Here is a 23,580-nt window from a genome sequence, read left to right as displayed (position 1 = left end):
CTTGCTATACGAAGCTATTTAAGAATGCTGCTAGTCAGTAATCGTCAACAGTGTTGATAACAATAAAAAAACAAACGATCTTTCTGAGTTCGATAAAGGGCTTATTGTGTATGCCCGTTTGGCTGGTGCCACGATTTTAAAAACAGCTGAACTGACTGCTTTCTCAATAGCTGAAATATCCGGAGTTTTTAATCAGTGGAAAAATAACCCACATTCCTTGTCTGAGAGGCATAACTGTGGTCTTAAAACAGTCTATTAGGAACGATAATCACCGTCATCTGAGAAGGCTTCTACGGACAAACAGAACCTCCTCTGTGCGGCAATTGATCGAAGCATTTAATGAACGCTGTTCCCGACTCATATCTCAACGAACAATGCGTAGGGATTTGAAGAGGTCGGCATTGGCGGTCGCATGCTTATACGGAAGCCACTGCATTAAATAAAATTTCTAATTCAGTTGCAAAAAACTAAGAATATACATAAGTATTCTCTGCTGTAGTACAACATTCAGTACTGAAATAAGAAATACTTCTGAATTCTTTCAAGTATACACACTATAAGAATGCGGAGAGGGCAGTCTTCCTACACCGAGCATGTGCTTATTATAAGATGGAATTTTAACTCTGATTGGAACACTTTTCCTTCTTTGGAAACTAATTTATCGAATAATCTGATGATGTGTTAATCTAAGTGATATTTCAATAAAATATCTGATTCTAATGTTAAATGGATTTGCATTCCCTTTTTCAGCTACTGATGTCATTACCTGATATCAGTTTAAAATTCAAGTGGGCCCCGGCAGTCAGATATCTTTTATCCCTTCAGCAACCGGATGGCTCTTTTGGCACTCCTTTGGCTACATTTCGTTCTGCCTATTCTCAAGACGTCCAGTTTTCTGGATTTGGAGAAGGTCGACTGTTTCATTTTCCAGAACAAAACACGTGAGCTGTAGGAGATAATTATTACGACTAATACTTCTTCTCATTTTTCTTGTATATTTTTATATTGCAAGTTTACTGAAAGACAATTTAAAAGCCCTTTTAATGTGGTTTAAGGTAAATATCTGATTATTCAGTTCTTTTATTTTCGTAATTAAGTCTTTTTCATCAAAAATGTCTGATTGCAGGTGAACAAACCATTGCAGATCTGCAGAACAAATTTGGACCGAATGCTCGCGTAGAATACATCGTTAGAACTGGGGACAAGATGGATTCTACCCTAAGCCTCGCACCGAGTGTTGCGGTAAATATGTCCTTTCTGCAATTAATGAAGACTGGAGCAAAGTTGGATCCCAAATTTAGGTACGACGAATGGAAAATTATACTAGAAGTCAATACGATTGTACTGTAGCGGCAAAGATTGTGACACTTGAGTGTGGGGTGAAAATTTCAGTCCGTCCAAGCTGGTTTGGATTGAGTTTAAAAATAATTATTTTATTCCCTGGATCCTATAAGCTCTCATATATTTCAGGATTTTTGAAAGCATGAATTTTCCTTTATTATTATATATTTTTTTTAAGAGAGACCTCAAGAAGTTAGAAACTCATTAAGGGAAGCCAAACCATTCGCACCAGTTATCACACCTGTTCTTGAATTCATTCACACTATTTACACACAACATCCAACAGCAATCAATCATCATGCACCACTCTATGAGGAAACAAATCTAGCCCTAACCCTCTTCTTTACAGCAGTCATTCTCAATTTCCATGGATGTCCTCGCGTTCTTTCCCTCCATAAAATGAAAATTTCCATCTACTGAAATTGTGTATAACACTTTCATAAGTTTTAAAGTCTCAATCATTAAAAATATTGTGTTAGGTTATTTTTTCATGTAGTACTGTCATATCCTGTACACCCCTTGAGGGTACATGACAGGAATTTGATGATGTTAGGTTTAGGGACCACAAGATGGCGCCACTTGTTAGCAGTCTTATTCACTAATCACTAATTAATTACTCACAGCCTTGGGCCAGCTATCTCTGATTGGCTACCAGTGAAGATTGAACTGCGCACTCAGTCTCCAAACGCTGGATTCGGCTAAAACGGCCTTGCTTACTCCCTATGCGGGAACAAAAAGGAGTTAGCTGATTTTTTTTAATTCTCACATCAAATTCGGCTAGAAGAACACCAATCTTATATTGAACATTTTAAACCTGAAAAGTCTGGACTTGCAGAGCATGCCATCTTCACTAGACACAGAGTTCACTGGAGAAAGACAAGAGTTCTTCACAAAAGTCAGTTTCTCATGGAACGCCTTTATAAAGAAACATATGAAACTCTTGAACATCTCCTGTTAGATCCTCTCTAATATCATTAATGTATAGATTGAACAACAATACCCCAAGGACTGAACTCTGGGGGTACATCACTGGTCACTTTAAATCTGGCAGATTCACACCCACTGTATATATCACTTTTTCATATCTGTCAGTCAACCATCCACTAATCCAAGTCAAGAGTTTATATTCCAATCTTATATTCTCCAGTTTATAGTTTACTATATTCGGCATGAAACTCTCTGATTCCAATCTTTGAGTTTCTTATTCGGTTTTAAAACTATGTGGGATTTAATATCCCCTTAATTTTAATAATGTTTATATCGCCGAAATGAAGCCTATTGGCTCTTTATATCTAAATAATTTTAATAATGTGAAACTCTACTTCATTCTCCTAACTTAAACAGATCCGACGGCTTACGTCTATCGCCTTTATGGGAGATAGTACTTTACAAATCAGCTAATCTTTCCTAACTTTTTATTGCATTGATTTTTTTTTTTTTTTTTTTTTTAGGAAAGTTATTGACCTTTTTAGTTATCTTACACCAGCTACTTAGGTGGCGCTTTTTGGAATTGTCAATTAGTGTTTAATTTGAACTTAATGTACTGAAGATGCCTGTGACACACAGGCGAAAATTATACTATTAAATAATCCTTGTACGTGAGTTTTTCCGTTATTAATTTTGTATCGATATGTCTACTCTCGGTATACCTCTTTTAAAACTTATGACAATACCCTACTGTGTAATGAATCTTGTTCTCTATTATTTATTAAAATAGCAATCATAAATACAGAGATCATTGGAAATTAATTGGCCCTCGTTATGAATATATAAAGAGCGCTTCATGTGCATATTTCATGGTCAAATTATTACATAAGGCTGATAAAAAGGGAGATCAATTCTCGGGAAACTGGTTCTATTAAACCATACATCAGGGAATACAGATAGAAAATTAATTTATTTTTGTTTTTTGCTTGAGAACCAAACTTTGTAGATGATTATCTTATTTCATGACGTGGATGGTGTTATTGCTTCCCTGTTCAGTCAGTAGTTGATTTTTTGAGTGCAATGTTCGTGAGAAAGGTCAAGCGGATTCTACTTCCTACTATGATGATCCTCTTGGAGTATACAGTTTCTCGCCTTTAGCCTGGAGTTACTGCTTCGTGTAGTAAAAGTTTTGTACTATTATGTTTGTAGACCAGTTTATTTGGCAGTGATCTTCAATTTACCTAGGTCAGTGTGCAAACAGTCAGTGGTTTGAATTTGTGTAACAATTAAGGAGCGTGAAGCGTATTTTACCACATTCTCCACTGAATTTCGGCAGAAGGTTCGGTGGCTCTACTATGAAAGGTATAGAATCTAGTAGAATGGTAGGATATAAGCGATTTTTTGAAGATGATTATTTATTTTGATTTTTTTATGGAGAAGTACCGGATTTAGCTCTATGAGTGGGATGCGTCCGTCTTTAGTTATACTCTCAAGTAGTCCCTGAAGGGCAGATTTCACAATATCCTTTCGGCATGATTCAAAAATTGCAAGCTGCAGAATTATGGAAAGTACCAAATGGGTTCTTGGAGAAAGAATGTAACCCAAGTGTCTTTCTCCTTGCCAGCTCCATGCAAGAAAGATCTGTCTCTTGTTGATGCTGTTTCTTTCCCTGGCATTTTTGAAGATGGATTTTAAAAGCCTCTCCTCAATGGGATGCCGTCTGCATTATTGTGCATTGCAGATTTTAAGTTCTCCCATATTCGAAGAGAGATCGTCTTTGTAGAGACCTGATCGATTTGTTGGCACATGAGTTGTTGTCTCATGTGCCAATAAATTTTAAAATAATGAGGAAAAGGTCTCCAGTATCAGAGGTGAAGATAAACTTTGTGATTTTACTCTTGTTTTTCTTGTTGCTGCGGATGAAACGAGTACAAAAATATTATTATCCTGTAGTCAGTGGAACAAGTTTTGGCGTCTTTCTTAAGTTACCTTGCGACTTACCTTGGCGTAAGAAAGCCAGTTTGTTAGGTTCCATATGAAACGGAAGATCAGCGAGTGTATTTTTTTGATAAATTACTCGATAAGTTTAGGCGAGAACCTTTAATGTGTGGAAAAGAACATTGGCAGCTATTTGAATGATAATTATTGCTCTCCCACTTCTGGGATTCAGCAATACGCCCTGCAGTCCACTTTTCTGACTTATCATAAAACTTTAAAATAGTATATTCTATGTCTTATTTACATAAACAGATGTGTTTCATAGGTGAATTCCAAAGTATTTTTTCTCTTTGCAGTCCAAACCGCAGACATTGCGACCAGTGTGTCGCCATAGTCCTGTAGTTTTATGTCCGTTTAGTTTGGTTCCTGAAACTGCTTGATATTATTGTTATCCTCCTCTTGGACGACTCTAATAGTAACATCGTCAGCATAAGCCACCAAGTTTAAAGCTTTTTATGATAGACTAGGATTTGTTTGAAGAAAATGTGTACTCGACACAGAAAGGATTTGCATAAAGCGACGAGAAAGGGGGCAGCCTTGTTTTGTTCTTCAACAATATGACACAAAAGTAGCTTTCATTTCGCTGTGTCACACTTCAAGAAATTTCATCCTCCTAAACCATTTCATGCTAATGTCCATGCGCATGTGCTCTGTCTGAGAAACAGGACGATAGTTCAATAGCAGATCGATATATCTGAACACGGTAATATGTGGAAGGAAAGACAAAACTCAATTCCGGATTAACATATCATACGACTAAGGAGGTCAGGATGATCTTCATTAGTCATGGGATATATCATCCTGTTCTATGGCATTAAACGGATGTGCTGTTACTTGGAGCATAGCCGCTTTGCTTCCGAAATGCTACGTACACTACAAAACGCACTACAAACTAAGATATGACCTTACGACACGTCTAGCCGTCGTTCGTCCAACATGTCAGGCACAGAGACATTCGATGTGATGCACATTATGTTTTTACACGGAAAAGTTCCAACTAATGTAAATGCATACCGTCGTGTCTATGGTTGACTCGTTTTTCAGCCGATGATTTGATTTTCGTTAACTTTGGTGCAGTAAAGATCTCTTCTCATTTAATTGAGGTATCACAGATTTTCCAAGGAAGTCTAAAGTGTGGGCGAGAAGAGTTGAAGAAATAATAATGGTATCTTTATGAGCTCCGAAGTCCAGATCAGAGGTTTCGAATTCAAGATAATTGGAGTAGATCTATCATACTACCCATGTATAAAAAGGGAAATTACGCTGAACATAAAATTAGAGATATTTTCAAAACATTCGGTGTCCTTTCCCACGTGTGATTTATGCAATCATTCTCGAGAAGGAGATGAGGAAACAACAAGCACAAATGAATGCAAACGTTGACAGGATGAGGCTTTCACTCCAAGACCACTAGCTTAAAACCCATGAGAATACAACGAGGGTCTGTTCTTAAGTTTTGTAGATTTCTAAAAAAGCATAGAAGGAAAGCCTTTGAAAGCCGTAAAGTTTTATGGAACACATGAGACATTATTCAAAGCAGTAAGCAGTCTCTATTTAAGTGATAAATAAGAAATTTCACTTCAAAGAGCTAAAGGAAGATGGTTTGATATAAAAAGATCAGTTGGTGAAGGAAAGAGACATCAAGCTGGATATAAAAGTTGAAGATATTCAACTTATTTCTTTAATTTATGCTCAATTAGGTCCATGAAAATATAAGTAAAAAAATCAGAGATGAATTCAAACATTTCTCGAGTACACCTTTCTTACTATTAAATCATGGAAGTTTTATTTTATTTTATTTTATTTTTTATTATGCATCGGATAAAGTCATCTAGTAAGACGAAACTAAACGTGCCTTTTCAGCAATAAACAGATAGTATTCTATTCTTTTTCTCCATCTTTCGGCATTATCGTCATATATTTGTTTTCAAAAATGTCCGATAGTCTTTACGTCTGCGTCATCAAATATTTCACGAAACCGTACATTTCGTTGTAGGTTCGAATACGATGAAACAAACGAAGGATTTTATATTTATTCTCTGGCTGGCATTCCCAACGATGCGGAACACGGCCATGCTTGGCTGCTGTACAGAAAAAGGAGAGGATCATCGCTGGAACTCTGCGAGAAAGGTGAGTTCACCAAGTGAATTAGTTTCGCTCAAACTTGAAAAATAAAAGAAAGATATTGTATAAAAATCCTCGAATAAATTCAAACCTTAATTTACACATCGCGTTATTTCCCTTATTTCTCTTTGTACGAAACATCTCATATAAAAGGTGTGAACTTCCTGGGGTGCACTCAGAAGGATATCGATGATAACCATTAGAATTCCCGCTCTGAGATTGATTCAAAGTTCCACTGCGGAGGCAAATCCGATCGCTCCGATTCTATTCATGCACTATAGTTTTATAGCCTTTCATGGATAAGAATCACATATGAAAGAATAATATCATGGAATGGTGCTAATGCAGGTCTTCTATTCCTAAGTAAATTCTCGAAAGAATAGGAAGACAAATTCCTCTTCAGTTCGTTAAGTGAGCTTGAAGGAATTTTTTTTCTTGACCCTACAAAGAGCTAAACAGTAATTTTACTGATATTACCCTGTCCTGTAGAGCTTCAGTTAAAATGATTTGACACTTACTTAGGTGCACAATGTTTAAATACTTGGGATTACTAACTCCAGAAGTTCTTAAACACTTGCTAATGGAATGTGAAAGAGGCATGCAATGTAATGAACAGTTAAAGGAGGTGATTCGTCTTGGTCAATTCCTCTAGAAGTGGATGGGAAGAACGATACCAAGAAAATAGCTTTTCCTTCGTGTGATACTTCAATAGTAAGATTTTGGACAGGCACCAGAAAGAATGTTATCGCCGGTTCTTTTTAGAGAGGATTCTCTGTTTATTTTTTTCAAATTCAGATTTAGTCCTGTTGATGATAGACCTACGCATGTTACAGGCTTCGGTGTAGGCTGTGAATGAGGATGAAATATTTGAATAAACCATAAGCTGATTACTCCAAGAAAAGAAAAGAAAATAGCTTACCCTATGCTATTGCCCCTTTTCTACGACATTTAGTTTCCGATATAAGGTGAAGAGTTTCCTGAATGAAAGCTGGATTTTTATTCTGGAAAAATATAGAAAAACCTCCTACAGAACACACGCACAGACCATGTAAGAGAAAGCTTCTACAATCATATATAAAAAGTAGGTTTGAAAAAGAGAAACAACCGAGTTACTTGGCTGTAACTGACATTCGGTATGATTCGTATAATGCAAACTTCCTCAGATTCAGGCCAACGTTAGCGATTGCACTTAATTATGAAGTTAACACTCGAATTCATATAACAACATATTTCTTAAAACGATATTCCTTTTAGTTTTCCAAACCCGTCACGGTAGCTGTTACTCGTAGCCATCTATAAAGGGCGCTCAAGGTTGAGTGTTAAATTTGTGTTCATTTTAAAACCCCTTTAACGGAAATAAATTTTGTAACTGTTGATTTTACAGTTGTTTATTATTGCTGTTGTTGTTGTTGTTGTTGTTACTTTACGTGTAATTAGCAGAGGAAAAATATCATTCCTTTAACATATTTTCTATTACTAAATTTGATGTTGTCATTGAGTTTTATGATAAGGTCAAACGTTGGGCTTTTCTCTTTCCGTGGGTCAGCCGGTGTTTCCTCTTCAAGTGTTCTGTTTGACGGATTCTTAGTGTGATTTTCCTTTGGGTGTTTTGCATTCATGTCTATGATCGAATGGTACGTTTATCACTTAGTCTTATTATCCATAGCACTTCTCAGAAGTCTGTGCTCTTTAAAGTTGTTTGATATTGAATTTAAGTTCCTTCACGAATCTTATGTTCGTGTTTTTGTTTTCCCTTCCTTAGAAAAGAAGCATCATCAAACTAACCAACATCTGTTGTTGCTGTTGAAATTGTGTACTAAGTTCATGCATGCGTGTGTATGTGTTTGTTTGAGAGAGAGAGAGAGAGAGAGAGAGAGAGAGAGAGAGAGAGAGAAAGAGAGAGAGAGAGAGAGATAATGGACAAAGGTTTTCACTTGGGTGATCAGAATGACAGTGGGAAGCAGATTTGTAAGACTATTTTGGGAACCGTTCCTCTGCTTAGGTGAACACCCTTGGTGTGCTGGGTGACGTCACGAAGAGAACGCATACTGTCAACGTCTGCATCCCTAAACAGTTCAGCAATACACGACAGAGAGAGACAAGGTAACAGTAGAATTGTATAAATTCTACAGATGTGCTACAATTTGCCAAATGGCTGCGCGCTACAATCAAAGACCAACAGGAAATGAACAGCCGGCAATCACTGAGGGTGCCTCTGTAATAAAAACAAGTAGCTGTGGCTGAGGTGGGAGAAGGATTATTGGCTTGGAGCAGAGAAAGTTTGCAGGGAATGAAAATTTCCAGATCCTGTATTTCACCTGTAAGTACATGCATTCACGATCACAATTTGCCCAGTATGTGATTGGCACTTTTAATATGATACATTTCATATCAGGGAGCATTCGCTGTCCAGGAAAGGTTATGGGAACATAAAACCGACTTTTTCCAAAAGAATGGCCCCTTCCAAGAAAGTATTACTTAAATACGAATCAGAAATGAATAGCCAATAAATTTAGAAAAGTAAACATTAACATTTCCAGCAAATTAGGTTGGTGTGTGTGTGTACTTTCATAAACATTTTGTTTAAGCATGTAGAAAATCCACTTGAATTTCTTAATACTTGATAGATGAATAAGAAATATGTTGATCAGAATACGTAAGAATGATCATTTTCTGTCTTTTCTTAAGCAGGGCCTCGGGATATTTTAGTTCAAAATGGAGACCTGTTCGTAATGTGGTATAAAAGATTATTTTAAAGACGCCGCTTTAAATCGCCGCATTGTGAAGATAATGGACTTAATAAATGTGGTTGATGATGATGCGAATAAATGCCTCTGTATCGTCGTACAATAAATAAAAACAAGAATAAAGAAAAATGAATTTCATTTTCTCTTTTGTTCCCTCCGATTTGAAAATTCTTCTCTTCCTCTTCTTCCTCCTACTAATCCAACCAATAACAATAGCTTTTTTTCAATCAATCATCAGTCAAGCTTTATTATTCATACATAACATTTACAACATGTACAATATACATGTTACTAAATGTGTATTCTGGTACGTTTAAGTATATAATTGTTTTAAAAGTATTAATAATAATTAAGTGCACATTTTGAATGGCTCAGGGGCTCACTTTAGTGAATACGGGCAAACCCGAGGCACCTGAAGTTGGACCATGCCTTACTTCATGTAATATACATCTGTTATATTATCTGTAGACTGGTCCCTCCTCTTCCTCCCTTGATTCCTTCTTTCTTCTCTTCTTGCTCCTTCCCCCGAATGCTATTAGAGTACTCGAGGGGAATCTTTCCTATTTTTCTATGTCATTTCGTCTTGTGCTAACAGGACATTATCAAACACTGTAACATGATCAGGCCATCAAAAAATGTTCATACCGCATCGTCCGTCGCGCGGGTTACCAAGGGACGCGTTCGGGTTTTAGGCAGAGGGACCAGTTCGAAAAATGTTACAGTCTCCCTTAGACACCACTCCTCAGCACTCTGCTAGAGGAATCTTCATCAATGTGCCCGCTACCCGTTTGGGGAGGTGTTTAGGGGCAGCGCAAAGAAATGGTTCTGCAAAAGGACGGAAATGGCAACGACAACGGCACCAGATTATGGCTTTAGGCAACTGGAACATCTTCTCTCTGACAGGAAAGGAGTTGGAACTGGTTGAGGAAGCCAAGGGCTACCGGCTAGACTTAGTCTGGCTTTCTTCAACCAGGAGGAGAGGCTCTGGAACTGTCGACCTGGATAAGGGGTGGAAGCTCTACTACTCTGGTGTGAGCCCGACAATGTCTGCTCAGGCGGGTGTGGCGATACTCACAAGCCCTGAGCTGTCAGACTGTGTTGCTCAGTGGATCCCATTGGGGGAACGGGTATGTGTGTTAAGGCTTCAGATGAAAAACCATGATTTGGCTGTGGTGCAAGCCTATGCACCTAATCTGGAGTCAGAATGCTCTGCCTTCCTAGAGGAAGTGGATGCTGCTTTTGACAGGGTGGCAGACATGGAATCAGTCCTGCTAATGGGCGACTTCAATGCACATGTTGGAACAGATGACCAGACATGGAGGGGTGTGGTTGGGAGGAACGGTGCCCCTGATCTTAACGCGAATGGGTTGAAATTATTGGACTTCTGCTGTACTAACAGCTTGTCCATAATGAATATCTTCTTCCAGCACCGAGAAGTCCATAAGTATACCTGGTACAGGGATACACTAGAACAAAGGTCTCTGACTTCTTTATAGTCTCAGCAGACCTATTTTCCTCAGTGTTGGACATTCGTGTGAGAAGAGGGGCAGAATTGTCAACTGACCACCACCTTGTTGTGTGCACTCTACGGCTTCAGAAACCAAATGCTACCATCAACGCTGGTAGGCCTAAGCAGCTACACCGCGTGAAATGAGAGGCATTAGAAAATGAGGCTGTGAGGAAGAATTTTGCAGATGACATTTCCTCCAGGTTCAAAGAGATTCCCACGCATACTGCAGATGTTGAGGAGGAATGGAAGCTGTTCAGAACAGCTGTCATTGCCTCTGCACTCTCATGGTGTGGCAGAAAGCGACACGGCGTGGCAACGGGCAGTGAGAAAAGGACACCTTGGTGGAACCAAGAAGTCCAAAAAACTGTCCAGGCCAAAAAGTAGTCCTACCTAACATGGCTTAGAGTCAGGTCACCTGAGATGCGTTTGCGGTATGCTGAGGCACGAAAAGCTGCTGCTAAGGCAGTAAAGACAGCAAAGCAGAAGGCTTGGGAATCCTTTGGAGAAAGATTAGACTCATCCTATGCAAATGCGAACGAGGTATTCTGGCAGACCATCCGCCGCCTTCGAGGGAGGAAATCGTGCACAGCAAGGGCATTTAAGGCCTCTGATGGTGCACTTTTAACATCCGAGAAGGATATCCTTCACAGATGGAGGGAATACTTTGACAGCCTTCTTAACCCGGGTGGCCCAGCAGTTGTGGACATCCAAGAGGTGCATTTAGCAATAAAATCGCTAAAATCGGGCAAGGCTGCTGGGGATGATGAAATTCGGCCCGAAATGCTGAAAGCCTTAAATCTAGACGGTGTTCTCTGGTTGACTCGAGTGTGTCAGACTGCTTGGATATCTGGGCGAGCACCAAAGCAATGGCAGACAGGCATAATAATACCAGTCTTTAAGAAGGGAGATCAGAAGGATTGCAGTAACTATCGTGGCATCTCTCTGCTCAGTTTGCCTGGGAAAGTGTATGCTAAGTGCTTGGAAAGACGGTGCAGGAGCATAGTTGAGTCAAAGTTCCAGGAAGAACAATGTGGCTTTCGTCCTGGTAGAAGCACAACTGACCAAATCTTCACTTTAAGGCAAGTCTTTGAGAAATCTTGGGAATATGCCAAGAATGTCTACACATGTTTTGTGGACTTGGAGAAGGCATATGGCCGGGTTCCTCGGGATAAGTTTTGTCAAGTAGTAGAGGAGTATAGAGTGGATGGTCAACTATTAGCTGCCATCAAGTTCCTGTATGAATGCCCAGAGATTTGTGTCAGGGTAAACAGCACAAAGCCTGAATCTTTCACAGTCTCCGTTGGCCTCCCCAAGGGTGTGTTCTGTTACCCCTCCTTTTCATAATATTTATGGACTGGATCAATAGGCACAGCCGAGGCAGTGAGTGCGTCAGAAATGGAAAATGTAGCATTGGACGTCTGCTTTTTGCAGATGACCTAGTTCTGCTTAGCTCTTCCACAGATGACCTCCAGCGGACCCTGGATAGGTTTGTAGCTGTTTGTGCAGACGCCGGAATGAAGATCAGTGTGGCCAAAACTGAAACGTTTGTGGTCTCAAGACAACCATCTCAGTGCACTCTAAATGTAAGTGGAGTCCCAATGAGGCAGGTGGAGAAGTTTAAATACCTTGGGTCCATATTCACGAATGATGGAAAATGGAACGTAGAGCTAGATACTCGAATTGGCTTAGCAAGCTCAATATTGCGGGAGCTTGGCCGTTCGGTAGTATTGAAGTGAGAGTTAAGCCAGAAGGCAAAGCTGGCTGTCTTCAATACAGTCTATGTCCCCATCCTCACCTATGGTCATGAGAGTTGGGTAATGACCGAAAGAATGCGGACACGAATCCAAGTGGCTGAAATGAGGTTCATTCGAGGGGTTGCGGGGCTGACAAAACTCGAAAGAGTCAGACGCTCTGCAATTCGGGAAACCCTCAATACTCAACCGCTGCTTCTCCGTGTTGAGAGATCACAGTTACGCTGGTACGGGCACCTGGTCAGAATGCCACAAGAGAGGCTCCCTCAGCAGGCCCTCTTTGCCAAGTCAGAGGGTGGGAGGCCAAGTGGAAGGCCAAGGACTCGCTGGATAGATTATATCCAAAACCTTGGGTGGACACGTTTGGGAATCCCACTAGAACACCTGAGCTTGGTGGCAGAGGATCGTGACCATTGGAAGTTCCTCTTGCAGCTTTTGCCCCCACCACCCAATTAGGAAGAGTGGGCCTTGAAGATGTATGTATGTATGTATGTATACATTATGAATGCATGATATTAAACATTAAACGTTACATAACACAATGTTTAATGCGTTTATAAGATTTGTTTGTCAGAAGTAGTTTGTTGGCAACTTTGATGATTAGACAAAAAGAGAAGGGCTATTTAGCCACTGAAGAACAGCTTGTGTGCCATCAGCCTGTTTTGTAATGCGTTTAGCTTTTACCTTAAGTATTGCGGTGCAGCCATAACAAGCTCGGTATGGCTTCACCCAGGGATTTATGGATCATTTTTCTGGTATTTGAAGGTAAAGTCATGTTAGTGATGCATTTTAAAGAGCAATATTCGCAGTTTATTGTGTATAGAATTCATACGTGTGTCCCATCGCATATTTTATTTAAAGTGCACGCCTAAAGTATCTGACGCTTCAAACTTCCTGGATTGTTGAACAAGGACAGGTTTTTGTTTTCTTTGGGCAATGTGAAGAATGAAATTTCAGTAATACCCGTGAGAGATTTGTAGTCATCTGAGGGTTCTAAATATGATGAGTTGAGATTTGTTGCTATTTACTAAGATAGAATTCCGCATGAGCCAATTGAAGATTATCTTGAAGTCTATTTGTAAACGTTCTAAGCCTGTTGATGGATCTTTCTGTATGGATATGAGTATTTTGTCATTTGCATGGTGGTAGATGTGACTGTGTAGCTGTAGGGTTTATGAATCTTTACAAAAATATTGAAAAGACATGCGATAGAATAACCTATTGCGTAATGTCACAATTAATCTCAGTTCTCTTCTGTAGGTACGATTTATTTTTGTAATGTTGGTTCTGTTTTTCAGGAAGTCTTAGGGCAAGTTGTGCAATTTTCCTCATATGGCTACCGCTTCGAGTTTTTTTGTTCAAGAACTGTGTGCTCTTTGGCGTCAAAAACTTCCCAGAAATCAAAACCAACTACCAATACCAAATGTTTTTGTCCAGGGATGAGTTATGTTAGAGACATCATCCAATAACATACTGGTTCCTTTATTTTTACAAAATCCTTATTGAATATTAGATATGATTTCGAATTTCGAATTTCGCTAGATATGATTATATTTAAAAAAAAAAGAAATCAGCAAACGCCTTTTATTCCCGCATAGGGAGTAGGCGAAGCCGTTTTAGCTTTATCAAACTTTTAGAGGCTGAGTGGGCAGCTCAATCTCCACTGGTACCTAATCAGAGATTGATGGTCGAAGGCTAGCACTAATTTAAGCAGCCCGCAGTGAAGAGACTGCTCAATAAGTGATGCCATGGTGCCTAAACCCTAACACAATCTTTTATTTTTTTAATGTCTGAAATAGTGTGGGTTCTATGGCCCATTTTCTTGAGTTTAAGGGAAGAAAAACCCGAGTGATAATATTACAATATGGTAATATGATATGAGTAAATAATAATAACAAAAACAATAATAATGCTGCATGGATTAATTTAGTTTTTTCACATTCCTATTTTTTAAAAAACGATAATCATATTTATTTTCCTACTATTTACATGATATACATATCTGCATACAAGAATGTAAAGCATAAGGTATGTGTATCTTGTGCTAAACATGATTAGATATTGCTTATATATTATGTATTTACCAAATATATTCCACAGTACGTAGTGTTATAATGTTAACATTAAAGATTATACAGATTTTTTTTTATAAAGAGTAACTAATATATAAATAACATAGGTATATTAAGCTTAACCGATATAACCTCGAAGCTTTTTATTAAGCTTATCTGAGGATAACACTGCTTAGTTATGATTTATTGGTTTAATTACTGTGTTGGAAGTGTTCTGATGTTTGACAGATCTGATATTTATCATCGGCGAAGGAAAAAAAATTCACAAACACACAGACCTATTTTAAATTATACAGAATTTTTTTATATGATAATAAAAATGTAATAATAATGAGAGTAATAATAAACCTCGACAGGGCCGTTGCCAGATTAGATCTCGCCCTCAAGCAAACAATTAAATATCATCCCTGATGGATTATAAGACAAAAACATAAAAAAATCTCCAATTGCTATTTTGTTTTTATTACAAGAGAAACATTAATGCAAGACGATTATATAATAATAATGTTAATTAAATGTTTGCTCTACGGGGATATCGCACAATAAAACTGTTTATAAGCTCTTCTAAATTTAAATTATTATTATTATTATTATTACGGGAAACTGCAGGGAGTCCTTAGACTCATCGAGGGAGGTCCCAAATCACATATATCACAAATATTCGACATTCATATTCATGAGTTTAAGGCAAGGTATGATAGATACCTTGCCTTAAAATCATTCACTGTCACAGCATCCACCACAGACTCTGGCAGCCCATTCCACTCATTCACCACTCTAAACGTAAAGAACCCAGCTCTAACACCCTTACTAACCACACTTTTGCCCAGTTTCCATGGATGTCCCCTAGTCCTACCCAAAACCAGCCCTGTTCTCAAAAAAATCTTCTGAATTAATTTTATAGAAACCCTTCAGTAATTTGAATGTCTCAATCATATCTTTCCTCCTCCGCCTATCAACCAATTTTTGCAACCCACAAATCCTCAACCTGTTCTCATAAGGTTCATTCCACAGACCTGCTATCATCTTGTCATTCACCTCTGGATCCTCTCAATCTCCTCCCCATCAAGAAGAAACCCTGGAACCCAAATCTTGGCAGAGTAGTCGAGATGGGGTCTTATCAAGGCTCGATACAGAGGAACAATAACCTGCTTGTCAACGTATTCTTCAGCAACCAAGTGATGAATGCAATGTTCCCCCTAAATTTCAACTTCTTATCCACCAACACTCCTAAATCTCGTGCCTCATCAATTTCCTGGAGTACAGTTCCACCAATGTAGTAAACTGCTGTTAATCTTTTCACCCCAAAATGTATAACCTTACGTTTTGCCACATTAAATTGACATCCATTCTCCTTAGCCCAGACCTCCAATCTATCCAAATCATCTTACAAAATTTTGACATCATCTGCATTCACTATTGCCCTACCCAACTTTGCATCATCCACAAACAAATGAACCGTTCCTCTCAGATCCTTTCCTACATCATTAATGAACCAATTAAACAGCAGTGGTCCAAGAACAGATCCTTGTGGCACACCACTAGTCACAGGCCGTTTTGTGGACTCTACTAATGAATAAACCACTCTCTGATATCTCTCCGTCAACCACCCTCCTATGCATCTCACCAACCCTATATCCATCCCCATATGCTGCAATTTACTGATTAGAATTCCTCATGGTATCCTGTCAAAGGCCTTAGCAAAGTCCAGTAGAATCACTGTAAGCCCATTACCCTTATCCAGTTCAGCCGTCACTGTGTTATAATACGTGAGCAAGTTACTAAGGCATGACTTACCCTTCACAAAACCATGCTGTCCCCGATACAGTATCCCATTTTCTTCTATCCAATCTTGTATTTTCCTCTTGACTATTTTCTCCAAGACCTTGATAATGATTCCTGTTATGCTGATTGGGCAGTAATTTTTAAACAGCAGCCTTAGAACCACCTTTATGCAGCGGAACTATTTTCCGCTCTTTCCACTCACTTGGGATTGACCCAGACCCGAGGCTCAATTAAACAATATGGTCAAGGGTATTGACAATTCTTCAGCTGCTTCACGTATGACACCAGCTGGTATACCATCCAATCCCACAGATATATTGACATTGAGGTTCAGTAATAGACTAGTTACCACTACTTCATTCATCACAATTCCAATATAATAATAATAATAATTCCAATAATTCCATTATATAATAATTCCAATATAAGCTATTGGTTCTTCCATTCCTGCAATGTCACCACCTGGATGATATAATCTTGCAAAGTGCTCGCTCAGTAATTCCACTATACCGACTGATTCGGTTACTTCCCTACCCTCAGCATTTTTTAAAATCATTCTGCCATGAGCATTTTTCCTTTTACTTGCAACATATTGAAAAAAATGTTTGGGATTCTCTTTAGCCTGCATGGCCAATTTTCTTTCGTAATCCGCCTTTGCTTTTCTTACCACCCTTGCTATCATCCTGGCCTGAGCTTTATACTGTTCCTGCGCCTGCTGGTCACCTTTCTCCATAAATTCCCTCCACAATTGTTTCTTTTTTTGCAGCTCGAGCTTAATAGTGTTATTCATCCATTTAACCCCTACTTGATTTATTATTCGGACTCTTGGTATACAGTCAACCATTGCCTCCTGCAAACATTTCTTAACCACCTCCCATGCACTATCAACATCCAGCGCTTGCAGTTTTACATGCCATGGCACTGAGCCAAGCACACTCCTAAGCTTGTCATACTTACCAGCCTGGTAATTCCACATGTACCCTGTTTTAATTGTAAATTCCACTCCTTTAGCCACCTCCAAAGTCACGACCTTATGGTCACTCTCACCAATTGGTGGCAACATGGTCATGTTCGTTCCAGCCACATTCTCAGTTGCAATTACTAGGTCACGCACTCTCTGCCCCTGGTATTTTCCACTACATGCTGTCGCAGATAGTTGTCCCTTAATAACCACATAAAATCCAATTCCTTTCTCCTATGTGCCCTCTCCCCTTTCCAGTCAATGTTACCATAATTGAAATCACCCATAATAATTACCCTCCTTCCACTCATTTCTTCTATTTGTCTATGCATACTATCCCCACCATCTATTCCATCACCTGGTTTATAGCAGCACCCAATTATATATTTTATTCTGATAGATTCTATCTCACACCAAACAGCCTCAAATGTGCTCTTTTCTCTATCCTGCAGTTCAACTTCTATACTCCTTGCTGCAACTCATCAGCTATCATCAGTAACACTCCTCCCCCCTTTTTATTCTCCCTGTCACTCCTGAACACGCTATACCCATCACATTCAATCTTACTAGCTTTATCATCTTCTGTCAGTCATGTTTCACTAATACCAACATCCTGTGGCCTGGAAGTGCCAACCAAGGTCAAAAAGGCTTCCTTCTTGTTCCTAATACTCCTGGCATTAGTGTACATTAATTGCAGAAATCCATTAGTCCCATCCCTACTTTGATGTCTTATATTAATTATCCCATTCTGATTTGTTGTCCTTCATACTCGTTTGGGGATATTATACTCATTCGTACACTCAACTGCCTCCCTGATGTCTGCATATCTACTCGCCTCCCCTTAATAGTTCTAGTTACCCTGATTCTGTACATCCACTTCCACATCATTCATCAACATTTTTCAAGCCTCCGTACACCAACTCCATTCAAATGTAACCCATCCATCTTATATAAATCCTTTCGCCCATCGAACTCACTCCACCCATCCACAAATTCTACACCACTCTCAATGCATAACCCACGCATAAAGTCATTGGCAATTATGGCCCTCCTTCTAAACACTTCACTGTCATATCGCGGTAAAATACTCACCATCCTAACTCTCTCACTCTTCTCTTGCTACCTCAAGTAATTCCGTCACATCCTCTATCATTTCCATTTTCTCTTCTTTCAAATCATTTGTTCCTGCCACAATTATCATCTCTTTCACCCTCTGTTTTTGCACTCAAATAGATTCGCTGACCTCCTTTATGTTCGCACCCGGCTGGTACGATTTCGTCAAACTGTCAACTATCACACCTCTTAATAGCAAAACCCCATACAGCACTCGCTCCTTCATTTTATTGACGTTTACGAACATTCTATTATTTTTCGTATTAAACTTTCGCCGTTTATTAGTCGGTACGTTCAGTACACATTTTTCCATGCGCTCCAGTTGCCTTTTTGCTCTGTGTATCGCTCCGCTCAATCTTGCGATTTCACTACTCGCATTTATCTCACCATTTTCATTATCAATGAAATCATCCATTCGTTCTGTATTTCAATCTTCATTTACACTTTCAACGACGCTCTCACACCTATCTGGCACTACCTCACAATTCCCTATCACACTGCCATTTTTTTCATTCTGATTATCGTTAACGATATCACTCTCGCCACCCGAAACACGCTTGAGATTCTCATTCTCCTTACACTTTCTGCACATATTAACTCCACTATCACCATCTAACCAGACTCCCACCGCTTTTTGCAAAGAATACATCTCACAGACAGCACATTGCATAAACTCTTTTACATCAAAACTCTTAAACAAACAGGGAGACCTCTCTGCCATTTTTTTTATCGGTGCCATATGTACGCTATCTTATCTTCAAAATAATAATTAAAATAACACAGAAAACACACAAAAATCGCACAGACACTCCAAGAAACAAAAAGCAAACAATACTACGTAAAAATCTAGTAAAATTGCCAATGATAACACAAAATACTCCTTATCTTTTCAGGAGCTCTCGACAAGTCGACGATCATATCAGTGTGACACCTAGCGACCATCAAAATTATAAGCTATATCCGCCTCTATTGATATAGTTGCGAGACCAACCAATCTTTCTTGGGTCATTGCTGTTCACAAATAATTTTTAATCCGTTTAAGATTGGAAAAACCTCTTTCTTCACTTGCTACGCTAACAATTCCTATTAGCGTAGCGAAGGCGCTTACCGCGATATAGCAAAACGAGCGCCCTCATTAAGCCGCGCCGTGAGGCAGGCTGGTTCTATGCTACATCCTGTCGAAGGTACTGATCCTCGAATATGTGATGCTGTACAATAAAACTCGAGTAAACAAATAATAGATAACAAAAATTACTAATTAACTTTTTATCCAAATATTAAATACAATCGCTTGCTATCAAGTTAAGGGGGGTCAAATTTTTATTACGAGATTTACAATGCTGGGATATAGATGTGGCCAACAGGTAGCCCAAAGACGTCACATTCCAGAGGACAATCAGTTTTTATCTCCGGCTCTTTCACTCCTCATTGCAACGGATTAGTGGCAGATTTTTTTTTTTTTTCACCGTGCCCTCGTACTTCAAGTACGAAATATCTTTTTGACGAGGAGCTTTGTCCTCAGCTTCTCATCCTCTGTCTCTGGGAGCAATTTCACGCACTCTTTCTGAAATACTGCACTCGTATTGTAGTTTATTGTGATGTGGTTGTTACAATGTTGCGACACGTGTGCAAAGATAAGAAGAGGGTTTGTAATGCGGAAAGTGTGCTGCCATGCGGAATCAAATTATTTATTTTAAAAATGTCGTTGATGCCGAAAAAGTAGAGAAATTAAATGTATAGCAGAAAGGAAGTGTTGTAAATACAGAAAGGCATAACTATATTCACGAAAGTTTTAGGCATGACACGTGACACTCAATCACTCCTTGTATAAAACAGAAATTTACTTCAAGTAAAACATTTATCAATTTGAAAAAAACTTTTGTAATCTATGCGCGTGCTCTTTAAACAAGCACATGAGCATTAAGCTGCTTTCACTTACTGTAAAAGGCACTGTTCCCATCCCCCATCGCGTGTCTTTTTACGACACTCAGCAAGGTTTTCAATGCTCTGTAACATAAGAGCCATTGGAGAACATAAAACGTTCGCTCAATCAAAGAGGGAAGTAAACAGTTTTGATCGTCTCTCAATCACTTAAGAGTGTGTTGTGTTGGGAGAGGGAGCTTATATCAACTCCACAGAATACGAGTGTGTGAGCTGATACACGAAAGGTCGCAAAACTTAATGAAACTCAGTGCTTTCTTTCTGTGTTCGTGTGCACGTGCACATAGACAAGTGGATAAGAAGAAGAAAAGAGATCTGTTCGCATCTTTCTCAAACATCTGAAGGTCGAAGGCTGCTGTCTTTGGAGAAGGCAGACAGCTTGAGGAAGGCTGCTCTGAAAACAGGGAGAGATGGAATTAAAGAGGAGGAAGGAAGTTACTTCCTTGAGCCCGAAGCTGGGTGGTGATCAGAAGCCTTCCATTTTCTTAGTCTTGGAAGAAAGTGGCAGAATGAGGAAGGCAGAGAGAGAGAGACAGGGGTGAAGATGTGAACAAGGGGTCGTCACGTGATCCAATTGCTATCTTCTGAATAGCGTCACGCATTCGTAAAGGAATTTTAGTTTTGTAGAGTCAGCTCAGGTAATGTTTTGAGCAGAAGAGTGTGTACCTTCTTTCTGGAGGTTGAAGATATTAAAGAAAAGTGACTTGAGATCTTTCTTCTGAGAATAAGACATTTCTGTGTGTACGTAGCATCCATGTTCACTACATTTTCCTTCCTCTTTAGTAAGCAATAAAGAAGCCAAAATTTAAGGTATTGGTTACAAATTAACTTAAGACTTCCAATGGGAACAGAGTGTTCTGCCATCACGATGGCTATGGAGAGGATTGACATCCAGCTGCACTGATGAGGAGTGGAGGAAACCCTGTCCTATGACGCGTATTGAAAGGAGGCTGGCGAACCACATGCAAACGGGCAGAAGAATAAAAGAACGCAGAATAAATGTTTCCTGAGCAAGTCTTCTGTCAACTTCATGAAATACAAGAGGAAACAAAGAGACCACGTGAGTTTCTCCAACACCGTCGATGATTTGTATCCACAGATGGGCGGTGATGGCGAATCTGCGAAAGAGGAGTCGGATTGATCTCTAATTACCTTGAGAATCTCCAGGTGGTAAAGAACTCGCAAATATTTCTTGCAGGTGCATATATTTTTATTGAGGAGTGGGGGGGGATACCGATATTTTTTTATACCAAAACAGATTCCTATGCTGCAATTTGCAGTCTTGCAATTTCTTTCTTATAATTTTGGTATAATTTCTTAAATTTGTTAAGTGTTTTCCCCATACCGATAAAAATAGAAAGAGAGCATAATTTCGATATAGAATTCATTGATGCCTCAGACAGAAATCTGAATTAAATGCCAACTTGATTGATGACTGCGCAGGATTTTTTATTTCTATTTATTCTTATTACAGTGCATTGTTTGTTTTATGAGCTGTTAATGTGTGACTTCGCAGGAAACTTCGGGGGCTAAAATTCTGAAACCTGCGAGTCTCACGATGACTTCTTTCACACCAATCCTGCTAAGATAATGCGTTTGATTTACTTTCAATTAAGATAACTGCGTACAGGAAAATATTAAGGCACAAGATAAATCTACAAAAGGAAAAGCTTTTTTTCGAATATTCAAACCTTCTTTGTTATTTAGAAGAAAGGGAAGAAGCAGAAACGTTTCGAAATTTTAATAATTACCGTTCGTCGTGGATTTTAACTGTCATAACTTCACAGCAAACCAAAACCAAACTCATCTTCGCATATTTATAATACGCCGCAGTTGGTTATTGTTTTGGTTTCGTTTCCACCCCGTTGTTTATGACAGTTCACATGATCTTTTTGAGGTCATCAGCCAATTTAATCAGACCCAGAATTACAAGATACCACTCAGTACTTCTGCTATTGGATAATCTGTTGTTTACTGCGCAGCTGATAATGCTTGTATGAAATCCACACACACACTCACTATCCACGAAATCGAGTGTTTGAACACACCTGATAAGAGTGCCGTGGAAACAAATTAGAAAATCTCACAATGAAGTTGTTACTGGTGGTCGCTTTAGGCTTAGCCCTCCATTGCGTCTCTGGTAAGTATGATTTCTTCGCGTGTTTCTGCTAGCCAAGCGAGGAAGTTTTATAATTATTTAAAATACTTTCTTATGAACAAAAGAAAAACCTTTCTTAAAAATCAATACCTGAATGACTGATAGAACTTTATAGGTTGACATCAACCAGTGTTGGCAATTTCAACTTATATTTTAAGAATTGTGCTTGATTATATGGCTAAGTTGATTTTTCTCTAGAGGTTTTCAGTAGAAACTGCTGGTTAATGTACTACACTGATTTAATTTGCGTGCATGCGTGCGTGTGTGTGCGTGTTAAGAAATTACTACTCAAGTCTTAAAGTTTAGTTATCAGCCTATCAGCGAACCAACTTTGGCCAAAAGCAATTCTCTCTCTCTCTCTCTCTTCAAGTTCTACAAAGAGTGTTTCCACTGTCTGTAATGGATGGAACAACACCAAAAAATTCTAAAGTCCTTCGCACTTATTAAGGAAAATCACGACACTCGATTTCTTTTAAATATTTGCATTCTTTTTCATAACGCCCGAGTTAGGCTTAACCTTGTTTTACTCCAACCATTGTATTAAAACAATGTTTGAAATCTATTTTTTATGCATTTGATTTTATTGCTGTGTGATGACACTTCGATAGCAAAATAAGCCCTTTTCTTCTTTGAAATACTGCATATCAACTAGATGTTTATTAGGGATGCCTCGCTATAAAGCCAGCCACATATTCTTCTGCCGATGTGAAGGAGAAATCGGGAATATATAACATAATCGATGTAGACTAAATCTAAGTTGAGAATAAGGGAGGGAAAAGCTGCAACAGAGTTTCCCCTTTCTTGTACGGTTAGTGAAACAGTGTGTAGCAGTTTCATTAGAGAATTTGTTTCCCCGCAATACACAGGAGAAGTGAGTGCCATTTATTAGAAGATATCGCATAATACGCCTACAAAAACAACAAATCACTTGATCGGAGAAAAATCTGTTGTTATCTTAACCAGAAACAAGTTCACGCCACTGTTCATTTTATCGGTTTCATATTGTGCAATGCAGGTCAAAGAACCCGCCCCCCCCAACGCTTCAAACACTCACTTGATATCGAACGGATAGTGTACCCGCTCTTCACCCGAAAAGGTGTGGGGTTCGAATCCCGCAGTGAATTTCATTGCCCAGTTAGAAATAACTACCCT

The 23,580-nt window shown here is 39.0% G+C and overlaps 1 protein-coding gene across 3 annotated transcripts in view; it reads left to right on the top strand.

Moving 5' to 3' along the window:
• Nucleotides 1-622: 622 nt before the first annotated feature.
• Nucleotides 623-23,580, top strand: part of LOC150102092 (uncharacterized protein CG3556-like) — a 40,410-nt gene continuing 17,452 nt past the window's right edge. For 2 of the 3 annotated variants that reach the window (XM_090400721.1, XM_090400720.1), the window contains exons 1-3: nt 623-941; nt 1,127-1,301; nt 6,263-6,396. In XM_090400721.1, coding sequence (XP_090256847.1) covers nt 833-941; nt 1,127-1,301; nt 6,263-6,396 — 418 coding nt within the window. In that variant the 5' untranslated portion in view covers nt 623-832. Of the gene's footprint in view, nt 942-1,126; nt 1,302-6,262; nt 6,397-22,299; nt 22,411-23,580 lie in introns of those variants that run through there. The other variant, XM_090400722.1, reaches the window with a different exon arrangement.

The sequence above is a fragment of the Typopeltis vanoorti genome, chromosome 11 (genome assembly GCF_054136105.1).
Source record: "Typopeltis vanoorti isolate ZY-2024b chromosome 11, IOZ_Tvanoo_1.0, whole genome shotgun sequence".
In the NCBI taxonomy this organism is placed as follows: Eukaryota; Metazoa; Arthropoda; class Arachnida; order Uropygi; family Thelyphonidae; genus Typopeltis; species Typopeltis vanoorti.
The sequence above is the reverse complement of the archived record's forward strand: the minus strand, read 5'-3'. Positions and strand labels throughout refer to the sequence as shown.